Here is a 24,199-nt window from a genome sequence, read left to right on the forward strand (position 1 = left end):
CTTTTTTGATGTATTTTGTCACATTATGTAGTTCAATCCTGAACATCAAAACTGAAAATACACAAAATAAATTATTAAAAGCAAAAAAAAAAAAAAAAAAAAAGAAGTCTCACTAAACTATTTCGTATATCAAAACTAAACCTTTATTTAAGTGGATGGTTGTTTGCCAGCAAGTGTCCTTAGATCTTCTTGGTTTTCTCATCAACAACTGCCTTTAAAAGAAATGATGTAAGCATGAAGATGCACATTTTTTCACCACCTATTGATTCCCACAAAATTAAACTAAATATGGATTATTTTATTCTATAATCTGATGTTGAACTCCCTGAAACTACTGAAAAACTCCCACTAATGAGTATCACCAGCAACGAGGTCAGAACCTCACTGTTCACAGGTTAAACAAGGCTAATCAATGCTGTAGAGAAGACTCTTACCTTGTATACAGTTCCAAAGGCTCCAGAGCCAAGAACCTTCACTCGTTTCAGCTCAGTTTCCTTCAGGATGCGAAGCTGAGCTTGGTTGGGTGCCGTACCACTTGGAGTCAAGGGTTCCACAAGCTACAAAGTCAAGTCCAATAGTGTTAAGTATTTGAAAGTGTGAAAATCCACGAGCAGTTTATACTGGAAACAACCAATCCAGCCAAACTCTGGAGTAAGACAGTAAAGAGTGCTGATCTAACAACTTGTGGAGGAATCTCTCGCCTTTTAAAGAAAACAATCAAACGCTGAGAAACTGAGCAATAGTATGAAAAAAATCCTCACTCAAAATGCAGTCGTTTCCACCAGGAATTACATGATGGAACTACAAACTGGAAATTGAATTGGTGTCACAATAACGCACCCAAGGACTTCCGCTAACGGAGGCAGTATAAATATTTCCTGCCTGACAGAAATACAGCATTTATTATCAGTGGACCACGTTGTATTTTTGCCCATTTTAGTGCCTCTTAAATTAGTCATATTTCTTTTAAATAACCCTGACTTAATGGCTCGTCGTATTCTTATTCTGTTTTGGAGAAGGGTCTATTCACAGAATCACAGAACTGTAGGGGTTGGAAGGGACCTCCAGAGCTCGTCGAGTCCAACCCCCCTGCCAAAGCAGGTTCCCTACAGCAGGTCGCACAGGTCGGCATCCAGGCAGGTCTTGAACATCTCCAGAGAAGGAGGCTCCACCACCTCCCTGGGCAACTTCTCCTTCCTCTGAACTTCTGCTGTACCATATAGGAGGACAAATTTAAGGAGATAGCAACTTAAAGGAGACAATTTTTAGCAGCCATTAATTTGCTGCAAAAAAAAAAAAAAAAAGCAGCACAATTAAGTAATTTGTTCAAGAAAGCAACCTTGACCCAAGAAACTTTATAAATAAACCACAGACCACCATTCTGCTAAAAATGACTTTAGAAAGCAATACTGTACCATGTTTGCCAGAAAAGCAATGGTTCTTTAAAAATAAATTGAAAAAAAAATATGTGAAAAGGACAATACTCTAAACAATGAAAAACAGCATGCTCCTTTAACAGGATGGGAGAAATAATTCAGGACTACTCCTGCTCAAATGGGATTCACACCCCTGCAGTATTTCAGAGCAGTCTGTTCACAAGGCTAACTGCTCTGTGGTTTCAGAACTCCTGCTATGGCTCTTTAAGCACCATGGACTACTTACCAGCTGACCAGACTATTTTAGTTCGGTTACGAATGTCAATAGTTGGAAATTACTTGAGTACCAAAACATGAAAACAAACAGCAACAAGGTGATCTTAGAAATTATTTGCAAGCTGCACTTCAGGATTCTCTTTCTCAGTTCCTGTTTAGATGTCCAGTATTAACTTAGTCAAATAAAGAAGGCTCCCTCTGAAAGAAAGCCAGCATGCTTCTGTATATATACGACTTGCAGGCCATCAGCACAGGAATGGCTAGGAGTAGTAGTATTGTGGGCTTTAAAAATATGCTTGAAGAGTTTCACTATGACCAAGAGAAAGATCGGTTTATTATAACCTCCAGCTAGAAATAGAGAAGGGAGCTGAAGCTGTGTGTGCTTATTTCAGGAAACTCCTGATTTAACCTTCCATCTCACAGGCAAGCCTCCCCACATAGTAAGACCTTCTACTACTACTTCTATTAAGACTTCATTCCCTCATGAGAAATACCACCAGCCACAGCTTTTATCTGAGCAAATGAAGAACAGGAGCTGCTGCCAAAGCCAGGGCTTGTGCTTAAAATCACTTCTGCTTAAGTGAAGGCTGGTACGATGGCAAGGTAAATATACCTAAAAGCATTAAGTTCAGCTTTCTATAAACCTGAACAGTATTCAACAAGCAACACAAATTCTAGCCGGCATAAAGGTATTTAGGAAAACAGACTGGGGATGCATAAACCCTTTTGTCAAGCTCTAGAGTGGAAGTAAGTGGGAGCAGGATCTTTAAAATGCAACAGGAAACAGCCTTCTTAAACAGCCTTACTAAAGTATCGCTACAGAACTATATTTCTAAGACTGATTGTCTATCTTGCAGAGGAGAACCCTAATTTAACATCATAATCGAACGCGCTTCAAAGTAAAGGAACGGGGAGACAGTAGCAATCACCCCTGCTGTATCTGACGAACGAAGAATAAATGTTATGCTTAAAAACATTTCCTAGATTGTCTCCTCCGCTACCTACACCCTCACCTCAGTCTCCAGGAACCTCCGCAGCGCTCTCTTCTTTTTAATGCTCTTGCGTCGAACGTACACAGCAAATGTCAGGCCCATGATGACGATGATGAAGAGGCCACCAATAACTCCCGCAGCAATCAAAGGCGTTCTAGCAATCAGAATCAGAGACTTTACTGTTAGGTGGGATGACAGACCAGAGAACAGTTGGGCACACAAAACACAATCGCTTGGAAAGGTTACTGTCGTGTGACAGTTTCTTAGTTGAGCCAAATATAAAATCAGGGGAAACTTATTAACAACTTCTCTTGATTTCCATCAATATAACAATTTCACTTGTTTCAAACTGCCATGCACATGTGAAAAGTTGTGTGGACAAGGAGACACAACATGCACTTTGATGGCAAACGCAAATCTGCAATGGCAAAATGAGGATACAGATATTTGCAATTTCCCTGCAAGAGGTTTGTCTTCCTGTACTTACTCTTTAGTTCTAACTACATTAACTCATGGGTTAGGGCGGAAAGGGGGAAAATAGAATCATAGAATCACCAAGGTTGGAAAAGGCCTAAAAGCTCATCCAGTCCAACCGTTCGCCTATTCCAATAGCTCCCACTAAACCATGTCCCTCAACACAACATCCAGCCTTTCCTTGAACACCCCCAGGCTCGGTGACTCCACCAGCTCCCTGGGCAGTCCATTCCAGTGCCTGACCACCCTTTCTGAAAAGCAGTACTTCCTCATGTCCAAATAAAAACTGCCTACCAACATAATGCATCTTCCTGAGTTCAGAGAAGGGAGGAGGAACTTCAAAAACACTGTGTCAGAGAAACCTGGAGGCATCATACACGTGCAAGCCTTGCTCAAGTATGGGATATTAATGTTTCAAAGTAATTCATTACTAGTACCACGCACTCTCTAGACACTCTCAGTTCATCACTACCCACATGAATATTCTAGTGAGGGTTTTATGGTCGCACCTACATGGTTCTGTCACCTCTTTCCAGCAAAGTCAAAACCCTGAACAGAAGACTGCTTTGCAGCAGCCAGAAAGTCTCCTTCGAACAGTAACAAACTAGGGTCAGCTTTTGCACAAATGAAGTAGTACAGTCCCCCATTACCCCTGCAATCTCCCACATCGTAAGTGCAGAGAAACAAGCTCCTGCCGAAGAACAAGCTGAAACAACTTCCACCCTCACTTTGTTTTCTCTAAGGTGGGTAGGAGCCTTCAACCCTTCTTAATTTGAGTGCTCCCACAGAATGCCAGCAACTTACATAAACACAGCGTTTAACTTCCCAACAGCAGTGCCTGGAGATCAGCTGAAAAGATAGGCAAAAAGAGACAGCATGACAACTGCAGGGCAGAACGGTGCAGTAATCACGTCTTGTTAGCTACAGGAAATAGGTTAACAATCACCGAGATTGTACGAGTGTCATTGCTCTGGTTTAACCATCTTCCCATTATGTCTGAATGAAGATGGAAGACAGACGACAGCTTAATAAAATAAAAGTAGCACACAGGTACTGAAAATTTTTGTGCCTCCAACAGAAACAGCGCATTCATTTACCTGATCCCTCGTTGCTCCTTTACATCATACCACAAAGCCAAGCAGTGGGATGCAGTCCTATCTAATCTGGCTTGCTATATTAAGCTGTACCTACTTCACCACCACACACCATTTCGAACCCCATGTCTACACTAGTCATCAAAGACTATGAAGATGGCACTAACACTCTGAAGCAAAAAGATAGTTTCCAAAATGATACACAAACTACCATAGAATTTTTACCACCAAACTGAAGACTGACAAAACATCTCTTGACTTGAAAATGCGTATCAGTAGCTATCAAGACTACTGCTGATATCACCTTTTATAACACTAAATATGCTGAAAGTGGTCCAAACAATATTTGAATGGTAGTGCATAAGTAATCAGTTCTCAAGGAGACATCCGTCATATCAACTCTCACTGATTTTAAAAGGAAATCATCATTTCTAACAGTGAATTGAAGAAAAGCACTTACAATGATCACCAAACCTTTAGTCGCTAAAAATATGCATTTATTGTTTATTAGATCCAAATTTTCAGGAGCTACAATCTAAACGCCTAATTAAGGTTAAAAAATGTCACAAAGCAGGAATACTATGGCATATGAGAAGAAATTGTTTTAAATTCTGAAGAAGTGAAAATTTTTTTTTCAACTTTTAGCTGCCTCACTCGTAAACCGACCATCCTTACGTAAAAATCTTGACACACACAAACATCACAGAGCTAAATGGATACAGCTGTATACCAAGCAGCTTCTCCTTGCCACGCCAACACAGCGCCAACCACGCTGCCCCAGAGACAGCAGCAATTATGAGTTTCATTTGACACATTGGCAAACGATGAGCCACAGGCTTCAGTGCTTTCTGGTATCATCAGTGCACGTCAGTATCACGTTTCACTGTTTCCAACCGTGTACAGATTACTTCCTAAGCACTTGAGTTATTTTCTTTGTCACCCACTTCATTTGGGTTATTTGGACTTAGGTTCATTAGGCTGACTTTGCTTTTTACCTATTCTACTAACAACTTCAACTGTGTAATCTTTCTAGTACTCTTGTGTGCATGGCATCTCAAATTTAATACTCAGCTCAATTTCATTAAAACTGTTTACCTTTCCTTTAGTTAACTACTACAGGTTGTTTAACGCGGGTCTCCGTAGGGTGTTAATGATCAGAGATACAGGTTTCAAGTCTTCACTTTTGTTTTTTAATCCAATCTCTTTTTTTATTTTGCCCCCCAGCATGTGCACCAAACCATCAGTTCAGCTTCACATACCGCTGGATATGCACAGAAGTCCTTCTCTCTAGTGGCATTAAGGATGCAATCTGTTTACATTATTGGTACGTTTCTAGCCCACGACCACCTCTGTGAGTTCATCTATCCATTATAGTCTATTTTCTGCTTAAAAATACTTTCACCAAAATTAACAGCAGCAATGTTAATGCCGTGACAAAAACACCGCCTTCAAAAACAGATTTTGGTAAAGTCACCTTTAAGAGCACAGAGGCCCCATGTCTTCAGTAGGGCTCAGAAAGGCTAAGCTCGAGGATGGAGAGCAGTTCTATGTCACTCCTACCCATCCAAAAAAAAGATGGACAGCCAGAGGTTGACTCTAGCTCGTGTTTCTTACAGCTCCACTACTAGCACCACTAGCCCACCACCACAAAACTGCTGATGCAGCTGTTATTTTCCTTTACATGCTGAAAATCATCTCCAGAGGGTGTAAAAAATTCTCTACTAGGCATTTCTGAACTTTTATGCTCATCAAAATAGACTCTGTAGTGCAAGAAATACGGCTCTGAATCATAATCCAATCCCACATAATTAATTTGCTATCCATCACCACTCCCGAGGTTGAGGACAGAATACTCAATTAATGACCAGAAAGGGGAGGTAGGCAGAAAAAAAATAAGCACTGCATGTGAAAAATCCTGCCTTCTCAACTGGAAACTGTGTGTAATGGGCTAAAATTTGAAAATAAGATCCTACTGTTCAATCAGGAGAAAAATATTTTTCTTTTCAAACGTGTATAGAATTCACCCGCTCCCACCCATCCAATTTGAAACTACAAGTTCAAATCAGAGTTCTAAGACTAACCAGGATGCTCAGCAGGGTGGGTTGTATATTTACACTCATGCCAAAACATCAACACATTTGCAATTCCCACAGTGCTCCCACAGTCAGGTATTAAAGCCTTTTTACTGACCTCATTGAGTACATGGCCTATACACACTCTAGACTGAGTCCCCTGTAGAGTCGACTTCAACTCTAAGACTGGAGAACAATGCAGAAGAGAAAGGAAGCAGTGCTGTGCTCCATGGAATAAAGCTGAGAAAACACCTGTTTTCACATCTTTGGCACTAACCCACCTAACACAGCACATAAATAAACTGAGCTTTAAAATCAAGCCTTCCGTTCCTGCCTCAACACTTCCCAGCCCTCTTACCACCTTAGGTTTTATCTATGTCACTCCAATTTTTTCTTCAAAGCACTCTTTTTTGAGATGGACGATCCACGCTTTGTGGTCCTCACCCTTCCCCTAAGAGGTGAATTCAGTCAACTTATAATATGCGTTTTCAGAGATCTGAGGGATTTTGTTAATCCTGGAATGATAATCTTGGCATTTAAATTACACAAAATAAACAGTTCAGGGTGGAAGCAAATTTGAGTGTGCTTAATAGCTTTCCTCTGCTGTCCAGCAACCCCCCGCAATCTCTACATCCACAACTCCCAGTGCCTGGTGCTCACAGAACAGGGCTCCCCAGAGCAAGAAGAAATCAGCCAGGATTATTCACACAAAAATGTGCTCTGCTTTATACAAAGAAACAGAGTCAAAAAGAAAGAGCCCCTTCTCCCTTTCTCCACTTAATCTGAGGGCGTTTAAACACTGAGCAATGTCACCTTTACGTTCAGATTAGCTTTTATCACACATAATCACAAATTGTAACTGACAACTGATCTCACAATGCCTACCAGTTCCACATTTAAATCTAGATACAAGCAAACCGCGTTCCATCACGCTGTCACCTCGCTTTACTTACAACTTCGGTGGCAGGTAGCCTCAGCCATGACTTTCCAATGTGCAACTTGAGCACTACATTGTAGGTCCCAGCCTGCCCACCCTGCAGTTAAGCAAGTACCTTAGCACGTTACTGGGTGACTCAAATCTTGCGCTTGAAGCTTTTCACCATCTTCATCAAACGAGAGCCCGAGTTCTCAGCCATGAGCAGAACACAAGTCCCACTGATCAAGAGGTGCTGTTAAGAGCAACTGCACTATTACGATGCATCAAAACTGGGCAGTGATTTAAATAATTTTGCAGAACAATGATGTCTCTCTTACTTTCACCATAAGTTACTAAGAAGTCTGTTTTAACCCCCTGCTCATACAGCTGACTGGGAATAAATACTGAAACGCCACTAACTACAGCATTGATGCAGAGGCTTTCCATGGGTTGCTCACCCCATAAAACTGCAAGTCCACCTGATATCTGTTGCACCCCTCATATTTTAAGGCTGAGATTTTTCTCTCCTGACACAACACAAGGGAGGAACGCTTGCTAAAAGCTTGCACGGTGACTTTGTTTTGAGGCTTGTGCTTTAAGTAAACAGATTAACGTCCCTTGTAAAATATTCCAAGTCAGGCCCCGCGTAATAGGGATTGATTCATCTGTGACAGAAAGCCACTAAAATCCACTAGATGGGCCTCGCAGGCAAAGCCAGTTCATCAAGCAAAAGAACAATCATCTTCATAAAGTTATCGTGTTTCCTGTTTCTTTACAAAGATTAATATTTTGCTTCAAATAAAGAAAGCCAGCCCTGTAATGACCACAGGTGTTGATGAACTGCTCTGAAACCAAAGCCATCGACATTAGCTCAAGGAGCCTCTCTGCATAAAGCATTCCTATTAGAGGCAATAAAGTCAACCCGCAGCACACAGCCTTCTTTGCAACCAGCTGGAGCCAACAGGCTCTACAATTATTTCTACGTACATGAAATCATTAATTAGAACACATGCTTTTCTCAAACAGAGCCAAAGTGCATTCTGCTGCAAGACACTATGTGCTGAGAGACCACTTTGTCCGGCAGCACTGATTTCCACTCGTGAGCACCACACTGGAGCAGTGTGAGGCTTGGGGAGCTGGAGAAGTACAACATAGCATCCGTATTAAATCAGTAGGCAGCCAGAACTTGAATGGAGCTGGGTAACAGAGAGCATATCTGCTAGCATAAAACTGACCACTGACACTGACCACAGTCAGGACGGATTCCGTGCTCTTTCATCATTGTAACAATTTGGTACCCACTAAATATTCTAAAACCCATTGGTACAGCATTACCTGTATTGAGCCATTCGGCATACAAAATACTGAAACCCATCCACAACTACATGAAATCTTGCCTGTAAGACTGTAAAGAAGGCTTGCCTCCCTTTGAGGAGGCACAGGATGAACTTCCCTCAGCTCTGTGCCTTTCATTTTTACTTCACAAATTACCTCTCTTTTGAATATGCCTCGGTCTCTGTGTAACCATCTCTTTTGATCTGTCCTTGGAAAACCAGCCTTTCCTGAGAGTCGTTTGGCAGATCTAAGCAGCACAGCACAGTTTCAGTCTGTGTCTAAGTGGCTGCGAACTCTTTCCCTGTTTCAGCTTTGAATCAAATGGGACAGAACCTGCTTGCGCAAGCTCCAGAATATTTCACAGCAATGAACTTTCAAGAACTGGACTGGTGATGAAGCCTGGAGTTCTCAAGTCACAGGCCGCCTCTCTCCAAAATCTTTCTGACTCATGCTTCTTAGCACACACATAAGGACAGCATCAATTCCCATTTCTGTCCTGGCTCGGTACCTGAAGTCCTATGTGCAACCTGGCTAAAGCCAACAAGCCTCTTCTCATCAGTGCGCAGTCAGCCTAAGCTATTAACAAGTTCAGCACTGGACACTGGCAGAGATAGGAAAAAAAGCCATACAAATATGGGACATGATAAACTGATCAGAACAGAACTGTCACACCACGTTCCTGATCTTCAAATATCTTGTCGCATCCAATCAGGCGTTCTGTGATAAACGCAGAGCTAACGTGGGTTTCAGCTGAGCTCTTCTTAACAAGGGGTGGCATTAAATCATCTTTGGGACCTATGTTTGAGATCAAAGTCAGAGCAAACCGAGGATTTGTAGACTCCATTTTAACTGCATTTGGAAATCTGCCCCCATATAATATGCTTGTATAGAGGATTAAGACTTTTGCCTTCAAAGTCTACAACACATTAACACTTCATTCCACACTGGCATAAATGTTCTCTAATACTGGAGAAATAATTGCCTCCGAATAACCACCACGCTGTTGTTAACTGGAACATGCATTTTTGCTTCTCCCTCTGAGAGTTTCTAAATACGTGTAATTCATCTCTGCAGAGCACAGGATGGAGTAAACGTGGCCAAGGCTTTTAAGTACAAGCAAATTCAAAGTTGATAAAGATTATGGCATAAGGAATTTGTTTCCGAGCACCTCTGGTGGGACAAGGGGAAATGGTTTTAAGTTGAAGGAAGAAAGATTGAGGTTGGCTGTCAGGGGGAAGCTCTTTTCTAAGAGAATGGTGAGGTGCTGAACAGCTGCCCAGAGAGGCTGTGGATGCCCTGTCCCTGGAGGTGTTCAAGGCCAGGTTGGATGGGGCCCTGGGCAGGTATTAAATGGGGAGGCTGTGGGCAGGGTTGGAGCTTCACAGTCCTAGAGGCCCCTTACAACCCGGGCCATGCTGCCATTCTGATGCTGTATTGGGATTTATCACTTTAGTATTAGAAGGGTACCATCACCATCATTATCTGTTTAAATGCCTTAAGTTATATTGATTGTTAGAAAACGTCGTTTGATTTTGAGGGGAAAAAAAAAAAAAAAAGTGGAAGAAAAATTGAGATCCTCTTTTTGATGCAAAGCTTACGCAGGACCATACCCAGACATGCCCCTGAAGTCTGCATCTGAATCCTTCAACTTCTCTTAATTCTAGTCATTACACTATCAGCATGACCCTACAGGACACTCCAAAGAAAACATTGATAAAAATAATTTAAATAATCAGCTTTGAATGTTACCCCCAGCTTCCGTTCTCAGCTCCTATGATATTTTGCATGTCTCTATACACACAGCAACCTCCTAGCATCTTGATAGTCACAGATGTGATTTGATTAGAAGAACAGCTTGTGTCCATGATAAGGATATGGCTCAGCACAACCTAGTCCCTGCAACAGCTGCTTTATTACAATTATTTTGAAGTACAGTATGGCCCACATAAAGGCCAATGATGATGATGTAGTAAAACAGCTCTCTCTCTTGAATTCAAGTATGCTACAATATTCCAGAATTTAGTGCAGGTACTGCCTTGTCTAAAGATTTAAATACTTCTATTCCAATAGCTGTTAAATGCTCTGAATGGAGCACACCTAGCATCCTGGGTAAAAGCGCATACGAACTGACACCTACATAGCAGCCCTCTGGCCGACAGCAGACCCTGCTGACCTTCTGAGCATTTTATGTCCCACAACTTCTGAGGCCCGTTTGGGCTCAGGACAGAGGAAGTTTGAACATTCCTCCCCGGGTTCCCCACCAAATTGAGAAAATGGAGAGGAACTGCCTCTGATCACACTAAAAAAATATACGTGTCTGCAGTGTGATGAGAGGCATGCAAAACAGTTAATGAAACCAACTAGAGGGAATACATACACACCTTGCTATAGCTAGTAATTTTCCTAACCAAGATTTCCTTCGTAAGGGAAGAGAGCTCCTTTATTTTTGAAATCTGTTGGTTAAAAGATGACTGATATGTCCCAAAGCAAGGAATTTGGTCAACTCGAGTCTGATCTGCTGGCTGAACGCAAAAATCCAAAGACAGTTTGCACAAAGTGTAGAGGAACAGCACTGAACCTAACCCGCATCCAAGTCATTTATGAGCTGAGGGTATCATTGCCACAAAGAAGGGAAAAAATGCCCGCACGTGCTGGGACTCTTTTGAAGCTAGGATATCATCTCTGCAATCTGTACTTACTCTATGATTCTTACTGAGATTGAGACTGTGCATTTGTCAGTCCATCCGATTAAAAGTGCTCCACTTCTAATGCAATACTTTTTTCTTCCTTTCCTGAGAGGGATCATGAGGGGCAGGCAAAGAGGTAATTCCTGAAACCTTCAAATTTCTTTAAAGAAGACTGGTGCTGTTTGTTGTGTCCCAAATACACTATATGGATCAGCTACCATTACTATTAGAATGCTAAACCTTATCTCCATCACAGAATGAAAATGGCAGGGGCTGGAAAGGACCTCCAGAAATCGAGTCCAGCCTGAATTCTTGTCCGCATCTCCCTCTCTCTTACTTTTTTCCTCCTCCTCCACATTGCTAGCCTCATTTCCTTTTGCCAATTCTCAAACCTATCCCAACCTGCTACTAATCTTCTGCCATGTAACGTCCCTTTCTCAAGTTTCCTAAAACACAAGCTTCTCAGAGTCTTCCCAAGAACCACTCTGTCATTCCATATCTTACTACATGCAGACGATTCAACCTTCCCTGTAGTTTAAGTCTTAATGCATCAGTGACCAAAACCCATTTTTTCTGCACGCAACACTTGCCAGTCATAGCTGACCCTGTTACCAGAAAGAAGCTTGGACTATCAGACTTGCTTAGCTCTCTTACAATTTTAGCTTTTCTGCAACTGGAATCCTTCTACTACAGCAGTAGGTCAACATGTTTGCCAGGCCCAGCCCCAGGTTTCACAGACACGGCAACCAGACCACTGCCCAGAACTGTGTACAAGAAGCATGGAGACCTACACACCATCAATACTGCAGCCAAATGCTTTGCAGATTTACGTTACAGAAGAGATGTAAAGTAAACTGAATAGAGAGAGTTGCATGGGAATTAAGTTTGCTACTAGATCTCTCTTCCTCGCTACAATTTGAACACAGGTATTTGAAACTCTCCATCAAAGAAACCCAAAGATACAAGTAATTCATGTGACATTCTCCCATATCATCACTGTTATAACTCTTCACTGCATGACAGGCAAAAAAAATATAGTAAGATCAATTAATTTGGTCTGACAGCTTGATAAACTCTCATGAGAAACATTCCTGCCAGTCTCAGGTATTTGTGATAATGTTTTTGCATATGCTATCTGCTGTAACACTGCTTTCCACAGCAAGCATAGCTAGCTAGAACAAATGTTAGCTAATTGCTGCTACAGTAGAGCTGGTTTCATCAGTTCCGCAATTTATGTTCTCAGGCCACGCACAGCTAGAACTGGAGAACACCTTACCAAATCTCACGAGGTACAACAAAGCTAAGCACGACATCTTGGATCTGTGTCATGACAACTACTACCATCAGTACAAGTTGGGGGATGAAAGGATAGAACATAGTGCCTATAGGGACTTGACGGTACTGGAGGATGGCAGGTAGATCTGAGCCAGCAAGGTGCCCTCGCAGCCCAAGAAGCCAACCGTATCCTGGGTTGCATCAATAGAAGCATTGCCAGCTTCTATTGGGAAGCTGGGAGGGAGGTGATCTTGCTCCCCTACTCTGTGCTGGTGAGACTTCACCTGGAACAATACATCCAGATGTGGACTCCTCAGTCCAGGAAAGATAAGGGGCCTGTTGGAGCAACACTAAAGGAGGGCCACGAAAACAATTCCAGAGATGAAACACCTCCCCTGCAAGGACAGACTGGGAGCTGGGGTTGTACAGCCTAGAGAAAAGAAGGCTCTGGGGAGACCTCAAAGCAGCCTGTCAGTATCTCAAAGGGAGCTATAAGAAAGCATGAGGTAAACTCATTAGCAGGGTCTGTTGTGGCAAGACAAGGGGAAATGGCTTCAAGGTAAAAGAGGGGAAATTCAGACTGGATATAGGAAAGTTTGTTGGGTTCTTTTTGTGTTTGGGTTTTTTTTTTTTTTTTAAAAAAAAAAACAAAAAAAAAAAACAAAAAAAAAAACCATAAGGGTTGTAAGGCACCAGAACAGGCTGCCCAGAGAGGAGGTCCCTCACTACAAGAAACACACTGAGGCCCTGGAACGTGTCCAGAGAAGGGCAACGAAACTGGTGAGGGGTCTGGAGCACAAACCTTATGAGGAGCAGCTGAGGGAGCTGGGATTGTTCAGTCTGGAGAAGAGGAGGCTCAGGGGAGACCTCATTGCACTCTACAACTTCCTGAAGGGAGGTTGTGGTGCAAAAGGGTCTGGCCTCTTCTCCCAGGCAAATAGTAGGACCCGAGGAAATGGCCAGAAGTTATACCAGAGGAGGTTTAGGTTGGATATTAGGAGAAACGTTTGCTCTCAAAGGGTGGTCAGGCACTGGAATGGCTGCCCAGGGAGGTGGTGGAGTCGCCGTCCCTGGTAGTGTTCAAGAGGCGCCTGGATGAGGAGCTACGAGAGATGGTTTAGTAGCTTGTGGCACTGATAGGAATGGGAGGGTGGTTGGACTAGATGATCTTGCAGGTCATTTCCAACCTTGTGATTCTGTGTGTGAGGTGGATTTCCCATTCCTAAAGACATTCAAGACCAGGCTGGACTACACTCAGAGCAACCCCCTCTAGCTGCAGATGTCCCTGCTCACTGCCGTGGCTTTAGATCAGAAGGCCTTTTAGGGTCCCTTCCAACTAAAAAGATTATACGAGATTCCAAATTGTAATTTTCATTTATGCAAAAACAAATGAAGATAAACTGTATTACCATTACTACTTTTAACCTAGAGCTGGAAAAGCTGTTCCCAATTTCCTGTGAAACAGATCTTGTGTGAATGGAAAAAAGCTAATATTTCCAGACTTGATACGCAAACTCTCATCTTACTAAGTGTTCTACATTTAATCATTCAAAGAAATATTTAAGTGAATTTAAATAGGCAGTGGAAAAGTGTGCATATGGGGAGAGGACTTGCAAGATTTTATAGGTATTAGAAATGAATAAGTCTACTCCTAACTCTAATTTTGTCCCCTTCCTTCGGTAGATTGCGCCAAGACATTAACTTTGATCTAAAGAGACCTAATTAAGTGGACTTTCACTGTACATATGCTTTCAAAAAAAACCATACGGTGCCATCAACGTACTGTTCAAAGGAATTCCAACCAAGAGCTTTCCATTTACTGCAAGAACTGCAGCTCCTTAATCACCAGATGGGTCGTGGTGATTAAGGCAGAATGCAAAGAATTAAGTCTTGGTTGGACTCCGAACTGAAATGCATCTATCACGTAAACTATCTAAATAAGAAAGAGTGACAAATCCTGCATTATGCAGGTAGATTGGAAGTAAGACCATGAGCTTTAGTTCTAATTTATTACATGTTAAATATTAATGAATTATTAGGAAACCATTCAGAGAGTTTTAAACAACTCTACATCTTCCACATTTCTCAAGTTCAATAAATGTATTTTTAATAATAGATAATTAATTTATAACAACATTAAATCTAAATTAAATCCTCATTTCAAGCCATAAAAGAAACCCACAGGAGAGTAGTGAGACATACACCGTTACTCTATAATAAGGTCACTATTCCATGACACCATTTTACCACAGCATCATATATAATTTGTACAGCCAAACCAGTACTGACACACACACAAGGCTTATGTGGGTTGATAAGAAAGGTGGCGACCTCTGCAGTAGGGCTGTGTTAATTTCCATTCTAACAAGCCATTTTCAATTTGGAATTCCCCAAATACTTGCCTTTCAGTAGAGACCTGCTGTACCTTGTCTACCTGCTTACTTCCCCTGCTCCTCAAGTGCAGTAACAATAATTTACGCAGTTTTTAGAACACAGAGTTTTCTTGTTGTAAATGTATTTCAAAATACTACTGTGAGCTGCAAAACACAATATCCAAAAGAAAAAAAGTAGTAAATAGCCTTTATTAAGGAGTGTCCTCAAAGATGCAGTCAGGTTTAGTTAAATGCCTGAGAGAATTCCAAGGCTCAGTAACTATCATACTTCATGATGCCTATTTTCCATATTTCCATTAATCCTGCTGTTAAGGTAGGGCTGACTACACACATCCAGCTCACCAAGCTGGACTGCGTACTGAAGCCACAGAAGAGTAGGATTCAACGAATGCATGTCAGGAAGCATAGGGATGAGAATCTTACAGTCCCTCATCACGTCCTGAACAGACCAAATACACATCACCATACATTTCTGCAAGAAACCTGTTTGCTTTTTAAGACTGAGCACTCTGCTCTTCCGGAGCTCACTAGCTGAATAAGGTGCAAGGGTTGGGATACACCATATCAAATAGTAAAGACTGCCATTCCTATATCCACAAATCGGTAGCGTAGGCCAGCTTGTGTAATTTCACTCTAGCATTTCTCTGACATGCTGCTAGGCAATAATAAATTACTTTAATCCATCAAACAACAGCTCTACTGCTGAGAAACACTGTCTGTGGGCAGCAACCATCTCAACACACACAAGAGCATTTCACTCATACCGTTTGTGAAATCAATTACAACAACCAACAAAAGTTGCCTTATTCAATCCTGTGCGCTCTCAACAACTACTGGAGCGACAGAATGGATTTTAAGAAGTGCATTACGACAGCTGCCTCTGATTCCTTCACTCTCCCCCACACAAAGGGGGATTCGCATGCATTCCTCCCAAAGCTCCAGGCAGTGAGATGTTGTTGTGACAGTAGGCATGCCCACAGCAAAGGTCTGTTTAAAAACAGTTCATCAGCAGCAATCCTCACACAAAACTAGAGGTTCTGCTGTCTATCACAAACGGATCGCTTGTAAACTCTATTCGACCCACAGAGACAGGACAAGAAACAGCAGTTTCCAAGCCTTACTCATACATGTGAAATTAAAAAGGAATTAAAAATATCTCTTCAACTTCATTCTGATACAGCATTAGAGAGCTCCATATTAGAAGTTTCTTAAGAGCAGCATCTTTTATCATTCAAAGTTAAGTAATGCTGCTTAGTTCGTACCCATAGATCTTATTTCTCCTCTTGTTTTTTTACAGCCATTCTCCTCTTCTTCCCCTCCAGAAGTGACTATAATTATTCTATAAAAATAGAGAGCATATGGAATGCTTTCCTCCAAGCAACAGAACAGAGCTCCATAAAAGCAATGAACATTAACAGTTTATTAGAGGTGGTTTCCCTTCCCCACCATCTAGTCAGAATGGCTGTGAATTTCTACTCAAGTTGTACCGTGTGAGGATACAAAGCAGCTGTGAAAGGATCTGCCTGCACTGCATAGGCTTTATTGTTAATTAGCTCATGTACACACACAGAACATCAGAACTGGCTTTTTTTTTTTTTTCATTTGGGAAGTGATGATTTGTTGTGAGGACGTCCTTTGATATAAAGCAAGCACTAAGATTGCCATTTGAGTTAACCTCTACACTCCATTGCATGAAGCCACTTGACTACGGTGCTCCTGACTACTTGCTTCTGTCAGTTAAAAACAAAATGTGACATTTTCTTTAAGTATAACCACAGACATCAGATTACTCAGATCAGTGACATTAAGGTGCTAGCTGTTCCCTATCATAGCAGCCACGTGCTTCCAATTACATCTTCAGATTCCGTCATCTCCCAAGACATCACAAAAACCACAGAATTCACTCCCTTTAACAACCTCTTTTGAGTCCTAAGTCCTGTGAACAACAGGAAGAATAAATCATTTAGAATTCATACTTGAGGTCAAAAACTTTATCCACGGTCTAGCTTTAATAACTGAATTAACCGAATGCATCTGGAGTCAGGGCACACAGAACACGCAGCCTTGCACAACCAACAAGTCATTTTCCTAATGGTTGATGGAAGACTACCATCACAACTGACCCATCTTCAATTAAGGCAATGTTTTCCAGCTCCTTGAAACAGACACGCTCCTCTTCAGTTCTTTACCCCCCACTCACATGCCCTTTTCCTGCACCCAGGTCTATACCGTTCCACTCAAAGGAACTGCTGGCTGCAAGCAATAGAAGGCATGGAATGGAGCATGTGGGTAGGAGAAGGGTAGTGCTAACAGCTTCGGGTACCTAAGAAATCCTACTCCCCACTTTATCCCCCTCTGGGGATTTCTAGGAAAGGGTACCCCAAACTAACTTCCCATAGCAATCATCTCATACCTTCTTAGACAGCAGCAGCAGCAGGAGCTAGAGGTGGCAAAGCAGAACACTGGGCCCTTGCATCCTCTGCCTTCCCTGTGCTGAGATCCCCCAGAAAGGAGGCAGAAAGGGAAGCAAAGCAGCAGCAATGCAAGTTTCATGCCAGCCAAGGGCTCTGCTTAGCATGGGAAAGGCAGCAAGGCCTGCCCCACTCCTCTGGAACCCTGTACCCGCCAGATATCCTGCACAGGTCAGCCATAAAGCTGGCCCAGCCACTTGCAGTAGGACAACATTGCGATGGGACCACTACACAATGAGCACAATATGAAGACAGCACGTATCGCTAGCATAAGAAAGGCTTCCTTTGCCATGGTGAATTGAGAGTTGTTACAATAGTCAGAACGTTTAACTACAGCAGGCAAAAAGAGGCACTTGTTTCTCCCATGACTTCCAGCCACTTGGACTGGTTCTCTCACAGTGATATACACTCCTCCAAAGACTGCACTTTGGCTGTCAGTTAAGATTATGGTGAAAGACTGTGATGATCAACTTATACTGAAAATAAATGCAGGTTCTCATAGGAAAATGAGAAGGACACAAGATCTAACATGTCATCTAAAAATAATCTAAAATAAATAAGTAAGCCATCACATTGTCTAGAGGAAACAGTGTAACAGCCCTTATCAGAGGAAATGAAGAAATAAAAGGGTTTCTTCTATCCTTTGAGCAGCACTCCAACGTAGCTCAGTTTCGGGGTTTCCAAGCACAAGCATGGGGAACCAAACATATGCAGAAGAACTAATATGTCACCTGTCCTTTGGAAACAAGCTGCATGATGCACATTTGAACATAAAAACTCCTCTGCTCTTCTATCACACTCTCACAAAAGCCCACAAGTCAATGGAAGATGGCAGAACCAAACTGCACAACTAAAGAAGAACTAAGTGGAAAAATGGGAGAAATCTAAGTCCATGTGACAAGGGTGAAACTAAAATAATTAATCACTGAAGTCTGCAGGTCTAGGGATACTCCATAATACATCCTTTTTTTATTTACACTCCTGCTTGCTCTCTTAATCACAAGTATCGCTTTTGCCAGTGCAGTTTTGCCCATTTTCAGCCCAAACAAAATGTACCACGTTCACGAACAAAATACAGGATTTCACCATTCCATCGCATTTACAGTGCACTAACTTGCCCTAAGATAAATTCAGTAAACTTGAAACAAACAGGAAAAAAAAAATCCATAAGCTCAAAGCAACATTCAAGGGTCCTTCTCCCCTCCTGCTTCTGAACCAAGGAAGAAATGCTTCGCCTGAGCAAGGTAAAATACCTGCATTAGCATCCACCAATCTGACCGTTTGTTTTCCTACCTGCATAGTAGATTCAGAAGCACTAAGATATACACAACATAAAATACCACATAAATATTGCCTGCTAGCCCCTGGCTTAAGCCTGACATCTTGTGAGACACTTCCTTTTTAGTGCTGAGGCCCCAGGATCCAATCACTTACTGTGATCAACAGCAGTCATTCCCTTGCTTCAGAGAGTATTTGGCAGTACCCTCAATGACTTAACTGCCAACAGAACATTCCTGATACAAATATAAGCTTTGGAGTTGCACCACTTGAATTCAACTGGGAGCAAGATCTGAGCTACTTTGGGGCAAACAGAGGAAGACAGAGAGAGCAGACTGGAGCATTGAGACTTAAACTGCTGCCAAAACATCATCTTCCCAGTACAAAGCCCTTGACATTCCTACAAAAAAAAAACTCATTAAGAACCCCATTGATGAAATATATGCTATTTTAAAATTGATTACCAAGGCAATGAACATCAGCATGGCGTTCATTCTCTGTGGCCTCGTACACCCTTCAAAATTAGGCAAACAATCATAATACAATCTTCCATTGTGCTCCAAGTTAAAATTGTAGCTATTTTAAACAGTTTACTGGTTTTCACTAACTCACACTCACTGAGCATCCCTGAAAACGAATCCCACATGGAAGTGCTTTATACAAGGTATCTCAAAGCAGAAAAATTCCAAAGAATACTGCAATGTGAAAAATGTTAAGTCCCCTTCCTCTAAGAACTTAGTCAGCACTGACACCCATTTAATTGCAAAGCTATACCACCTGACAGCATTTACACCGTTGCCCAAGCCTAAACACGCACTCCCTCAACAGCAAGAGAATAGGGATCTTCACATTAGTACCTAACTTCAGAATCTTCTCTTAAAATAAATTAGTAATGAAGCTGATTGAAAGGATACATTTCTTATCTAACCCTAGCTCATGACAGTAACCCCAAAGCCTGGAAGTCATACTAACCAGTTTGAATCTTAATCAACAGCAAGGAAGGACTTACAAAGAAATTAATGTGAAGCTTAACAGCAATGCTTTGGGATTCTCCTGCATTAACTCGTTTTGATCATCTTTACTAAAAAAGAAAATTGCTGAAAGGCTACCATGTTTTGGATTTGTTTTCTTGGAACAGAAAATGAAAAAGATCAAAGACTACTTCCATGAATTGAGGGAAAAATTCAGTTTTACCAAAGCATTTACTTTTTCCCCCCCATAGGAAAGTATGGAAGAAAAAGCTTCAATTTTTCTTACGCTCTGCCTTAAAAAAAAAAAAACAAACAATTAAATTGTACCAACAAGACATTTTAGTTTAACCAGAGGTTTCCACCAAGTTTACTTCCAGTAAAATTTCATCAAGAAGCGTATTTCTGTAGAAAATTTCATGAAATTAACTGGCTTTGAAACAGTAAGTAAACTTGGGCATTTGGAGGCATACCTTGCATAAGAACAAGTTACATTCTCCCCATAGTCTGCATTTCTGGACAAACTGGATAGTATGACATTCCTGCGGTAAGTAGGGAAGACCCTGGTGTACAAAAATGGAGAAGTGGTGGATGTTACCTAGCATGTTGTGGTAAAGTGGACTGTCGTGTCCATGGATAGTAAATGCAGTCATGACTAGCTGGACCTCTACACCTGCAGGCAATTACAGAACAAAAGACGTCATTTGCCATTCACAAGGACATGCACACGCATGCGCCCTTGTCCACACGTGGAGGATGGAAGACACACAGGGAACGACCACTCAGCAAGTACCTATCCATCAGGCCAACGCAGTCCTCGATATGCGGACCTATGCACCTGCAGCAAATCCAAATTGAGAACAAGAAGAGAAAGAGAGAAAAATGGTTATTTGCAGATCCAAGAAGCAGAAATCCCCTCTTTGCGACACACTTTTGATTACAATACTAAAGAAAGACTCGATTTTGTGTCACCACAAAATTATACTGTGACAAAAACAAGCCTGTCAAGGGAACAATAATAGCAACATAACCAGCATTCCAAAGCTGGACCATTTGTGGCTCACACAGTATTTAAAGCAGGTTTCACCTGCATGTGTGGGAGGCCTGAGAATAGAGTCGCCTTGCCTGCATGTTTTCTTGGAATAATCAAACTGGTGATTACTGAACAGAAGCTGTTCATTTGCAACATTTGAGACCTGCAGAAGCACAATGCATAAGTCCCTCCTCCCCACTTCCTGTAATTGATGCAATTGTTCCTTCTGTTTTAAGTGCCTACCCAGGAAATGAGTTTTGGAAGCTGACTGTACTCTTATCAAGGAAACTCAAGGATGAGATTCCCATTAAAAAAAAAAATCTGAGTAAAATGCTGCCTGCTGATACAGGCACTTTGTCCTGCTATCTGTAGATGCTGCCAGAAGACTTCCACTGCAAATTCAGCAGGTGCTCACCAAAGGTGAAGGCAATACAGGGAGTCACTTTATGCAGCACCACTCAAGCACCAGCCATGGGGAAAGAGCCTCGGTGTTTCCTTACCCTCACAAGGAACACTAATCAAAGTAGCAAGCCGAGTTGCCTGCATTCAAATAAAAAGGTGCTTACCCCTTTTACACAAGGGTCCAGATGATCAGAGACAGACAGATGTAGGTGAACTTTCAGAGATTAAGACAACCTGACATGCCTCAGTGCTAAATGCCCAGCAAGTCCCTCCTCATCCACAGCAAGCAGCTCTCAATTTCTGAAGAAATTAAGCCACTTCAAATGTTTAACAATACCTGCAGTGAACTTTCTCTCCTGTACACCTGAAATTACATTTTCCAAAACAGCTGTGACGTGGAAACAAAGATTTTCACTATTTCTTCAACAGTGTTCTCCTTCAATAGATGCAAAGACAAAAGCAGATTCATTACACACCCAATTGGACAGAACACGCATGAAGCGAAAAGGATTGATTTAAATACAGTCCAAGAACTCAGATAGAACTATTAACAAGTATTTCCTGAAATTCCTACTGTCCTGGGCTTCTCAAGTCTGAATTTTACCCAATCTTCAGCCAAACCCAACACTGTTCTTTTTGGGGATATTCTCAGCAGTTTGCTGAAGATCAGTGCAGTAAGTAAAGGTCTGAACAATTTTTTTTGAGCCACCTTCATCTTCTAGCATCTCAAGAGAAGCAAAGTTCAGACTCCTGCTATAGATAAGGGTCCTCTTGAAACTGGAGTTTTGAGAGCCCATTGCTAGTTCAGATAACTGGCAGACAGGAAGAGCCTATTGTCTTGCAGTCATTCCATAACTGCACATTTGTTCTCTAGAAGTCTGAGAGAGAAGAAGAGATGATCCAAGACAAGGTATTTGGACCTACCCCACTTCAAATTGAAGTACTACTGCCTTTTGTTTAAAAAGCAATAATCATCTTCAGTGGGTTTCCCAGCCTCAAACAGAAAACTGTCTAGGTACATTTTAAGCTGTTCAACTTGACTGTGAGTACTTACACACTCTTTAGTTGTCCTGACTGACACGCAATAAATACTGTGTGAGTTAAGAGCAATAGACACTACTATTAACAAGTTGTTTTTCACCATTAAGTCATCAATTATTTTTTCTCTGACAATAGTTTTTTTCCTTTCAGGCTTTTTTTTGACACAAGTACAAGCATAACACAACCATATGTAGCAGTGGCACTTAACTCACTCCCAGGATTCCTTCTCCTGCTTGGAGTCTGGAGGAAGAACTACTATGTTCTTTCTGTAGGAGGAACTGGGTAATACCAACACAATCATACCTATCAATTTATTAACAACATTCAGTCATTACAACACAGCTTATACAGAAAACCATACATAGAGCTTTCCACCTTATCTTTAAAAAGAACTGTTTTCTGAAAGATAATTAGTTAGAACAGTTTTGAAAACGGAAGATCTGTGTTTCCCCAAAATAATCCATTCCCCCCCCCCCCAACTTCCACAAATTTTATTTCATATCAACTTCCCTTGAGATCAAAAAGCGGGGCCTTAACTTCTCACAGATTTCAAGCAGCAAATCCATTTTCAATCAGATGAATTCCCCAAGAACTTTGTTGCTGAAAACAAAACTGATTATGAGACAGCATAAACAGATTAACTCTGGACAAAAGAAAACACTTGTTACACCAAATACCAGATCACTTAACTGTCACTTTGGATGAAGCCAAATGAATCAAAATTTATATAGATAACAGTATGTGTGTTGACGGCAAGAAAGTTGATCTTCCTGCTGGGGGCAGGGAGAAATTTTTCCATCAGCAAAGCAATGCTGGTCTCCAATTATTTAGCATTTGTTGCAACTGAATTTCCACTACGATGCCAACAGGAATTCAAAATGCCTTCGGAGGCAAGGCAGTCCTTGTGCCTTCAAATCCGTCCTACCGCAACTTGTCAGCTTCGAGGGATAACGAAGTTTTGGATAAGGAAGAGCAGTACGTTTCCTTCAAAAATAAAAGTAGTAAGAAAATGCTTGTGATGAAAACAGGTCCTCTTTGTGCCTTGCATAGGGAGGAAGCAGACTGTCAGATGCTGTTATATAATTACTATTTCATTTCTGCAAAAGCATTCCATTTTAGCTAGCTTGGCAAGAAGTGCCAAATGTTTTCTGACTCCCTTGAATTAAATGGGATAGCTGTCCCACGTGCCTCAGACCTGCTTCAGATTGGCTTCAAGTAGCTGATGTTTATCATGAGGATGCAAAGTGAAAAGCACAGTTGCCGCATCCAAGCAAGTCACTTCTTGATTCCTCTCTTGGTGAACAAAACATCATTAACAGGACTGGATAATAACACACCTATCTAGAGGAGCAGTCATTATATTTAAATAAGGGAAGAGAACAGCACTATGAAATCTCACACTCAAGTGAGCAATCACCTGCAAGTAGCAGGACGAAATTAAGGCAGAAGGCTCACAGAACTACCTTCCCTGTGACGGGAATGGCTGGAGAAAATAACAACAAGATTAAGAACTAAAAACCTATTTTAGCAAGGATCCTGAATCAAAGAGCAGTACTGAAGGAACAGAATAATACCATAACAGGAACAGTGCTCTGCAATAGCTCAAGACTCTTCAGGAGTACCTAAGCTCCACCTCTATGGCACTGGTTCTATTCCAACAACTGATCTGACAGCAAAGCCAGATGAAGTAAAGGGTTGGGTTTTCTGTACCACTCAGCTGTGAGTCGAGTATCAAGATGAGCTCTCTCCAGAAGTGATGTCATTAGGAACACTGATTGAGGGGAACTTCAGTATTAATTTTGGAAAGAAAGGTATGAAACTAGAGAATTCCGCATTACAGGAGGAGAGAATGAAAGAGACCGATTCCCTCCTTACTGGAAATACTCAGCCCCAAAGAGTGTTGGCAAGATTAAAAAAAAGCCATAAACCCCAAACGTCTGGGACACTCATTAACGGATTAACATACCATCATTAAAGGAAGCCTTCAGAAACACTAGAAAGTGACATCTATTTTTATCTAGATTGGGTTTGTGCATGTTGTTCTCATGAGAGGTGATAAAACGCCTAAGAACGGACATTAATCTCACAACAACAGGATGAGGATTTCTGTCAGCCA

At 41.6% G+C, this 24,199-nt stretch overlaps 1 protein-coding gene across 1 annotated transcript in view; it reads right to left on the reverse strand.

Moving 5' to 3' along the window:
• Window positions 1-24,199, reverse strand: part of ERBB4 (erb-b2 receptor tyrosine kinase 4) — a gene marked incomplete at both ends in the record, with an annotated part of 495,076 nt that overhangs the window by 99,067 nt on the left and 371,810 nt on the right. Inside the window, 3 exons of the mRNA XM_079538981.1 lie at window positions 435-557; window positions 2,666-2,798; window positions 20,206-20,280. Of these exons, the coding sequence (XP_079395107.1) occupies window positions 435-557; window positions 2,666-2,798; window positions 20,206-20,280 (331 nt within the window). The remainder of the gene's footprint in view (window positions 1-434; window positions 558-2,665; window positions 2,799-20,205; window positions 20,281-24,199) is intronic.

The sequence above is a fragment of the Tetrao urogallus genome (genome assembly GCF_951394365.1).
Source record: "Tetrao urogallus genome assembly, chromosome: 8".
NCBI classification, from domain to species: domain Eukaryota; kingdom Metazoa; phylum Chordata; class Aves; order Galliformes; family Phasianidae; genus Tetrao; species Tetrao urogallus.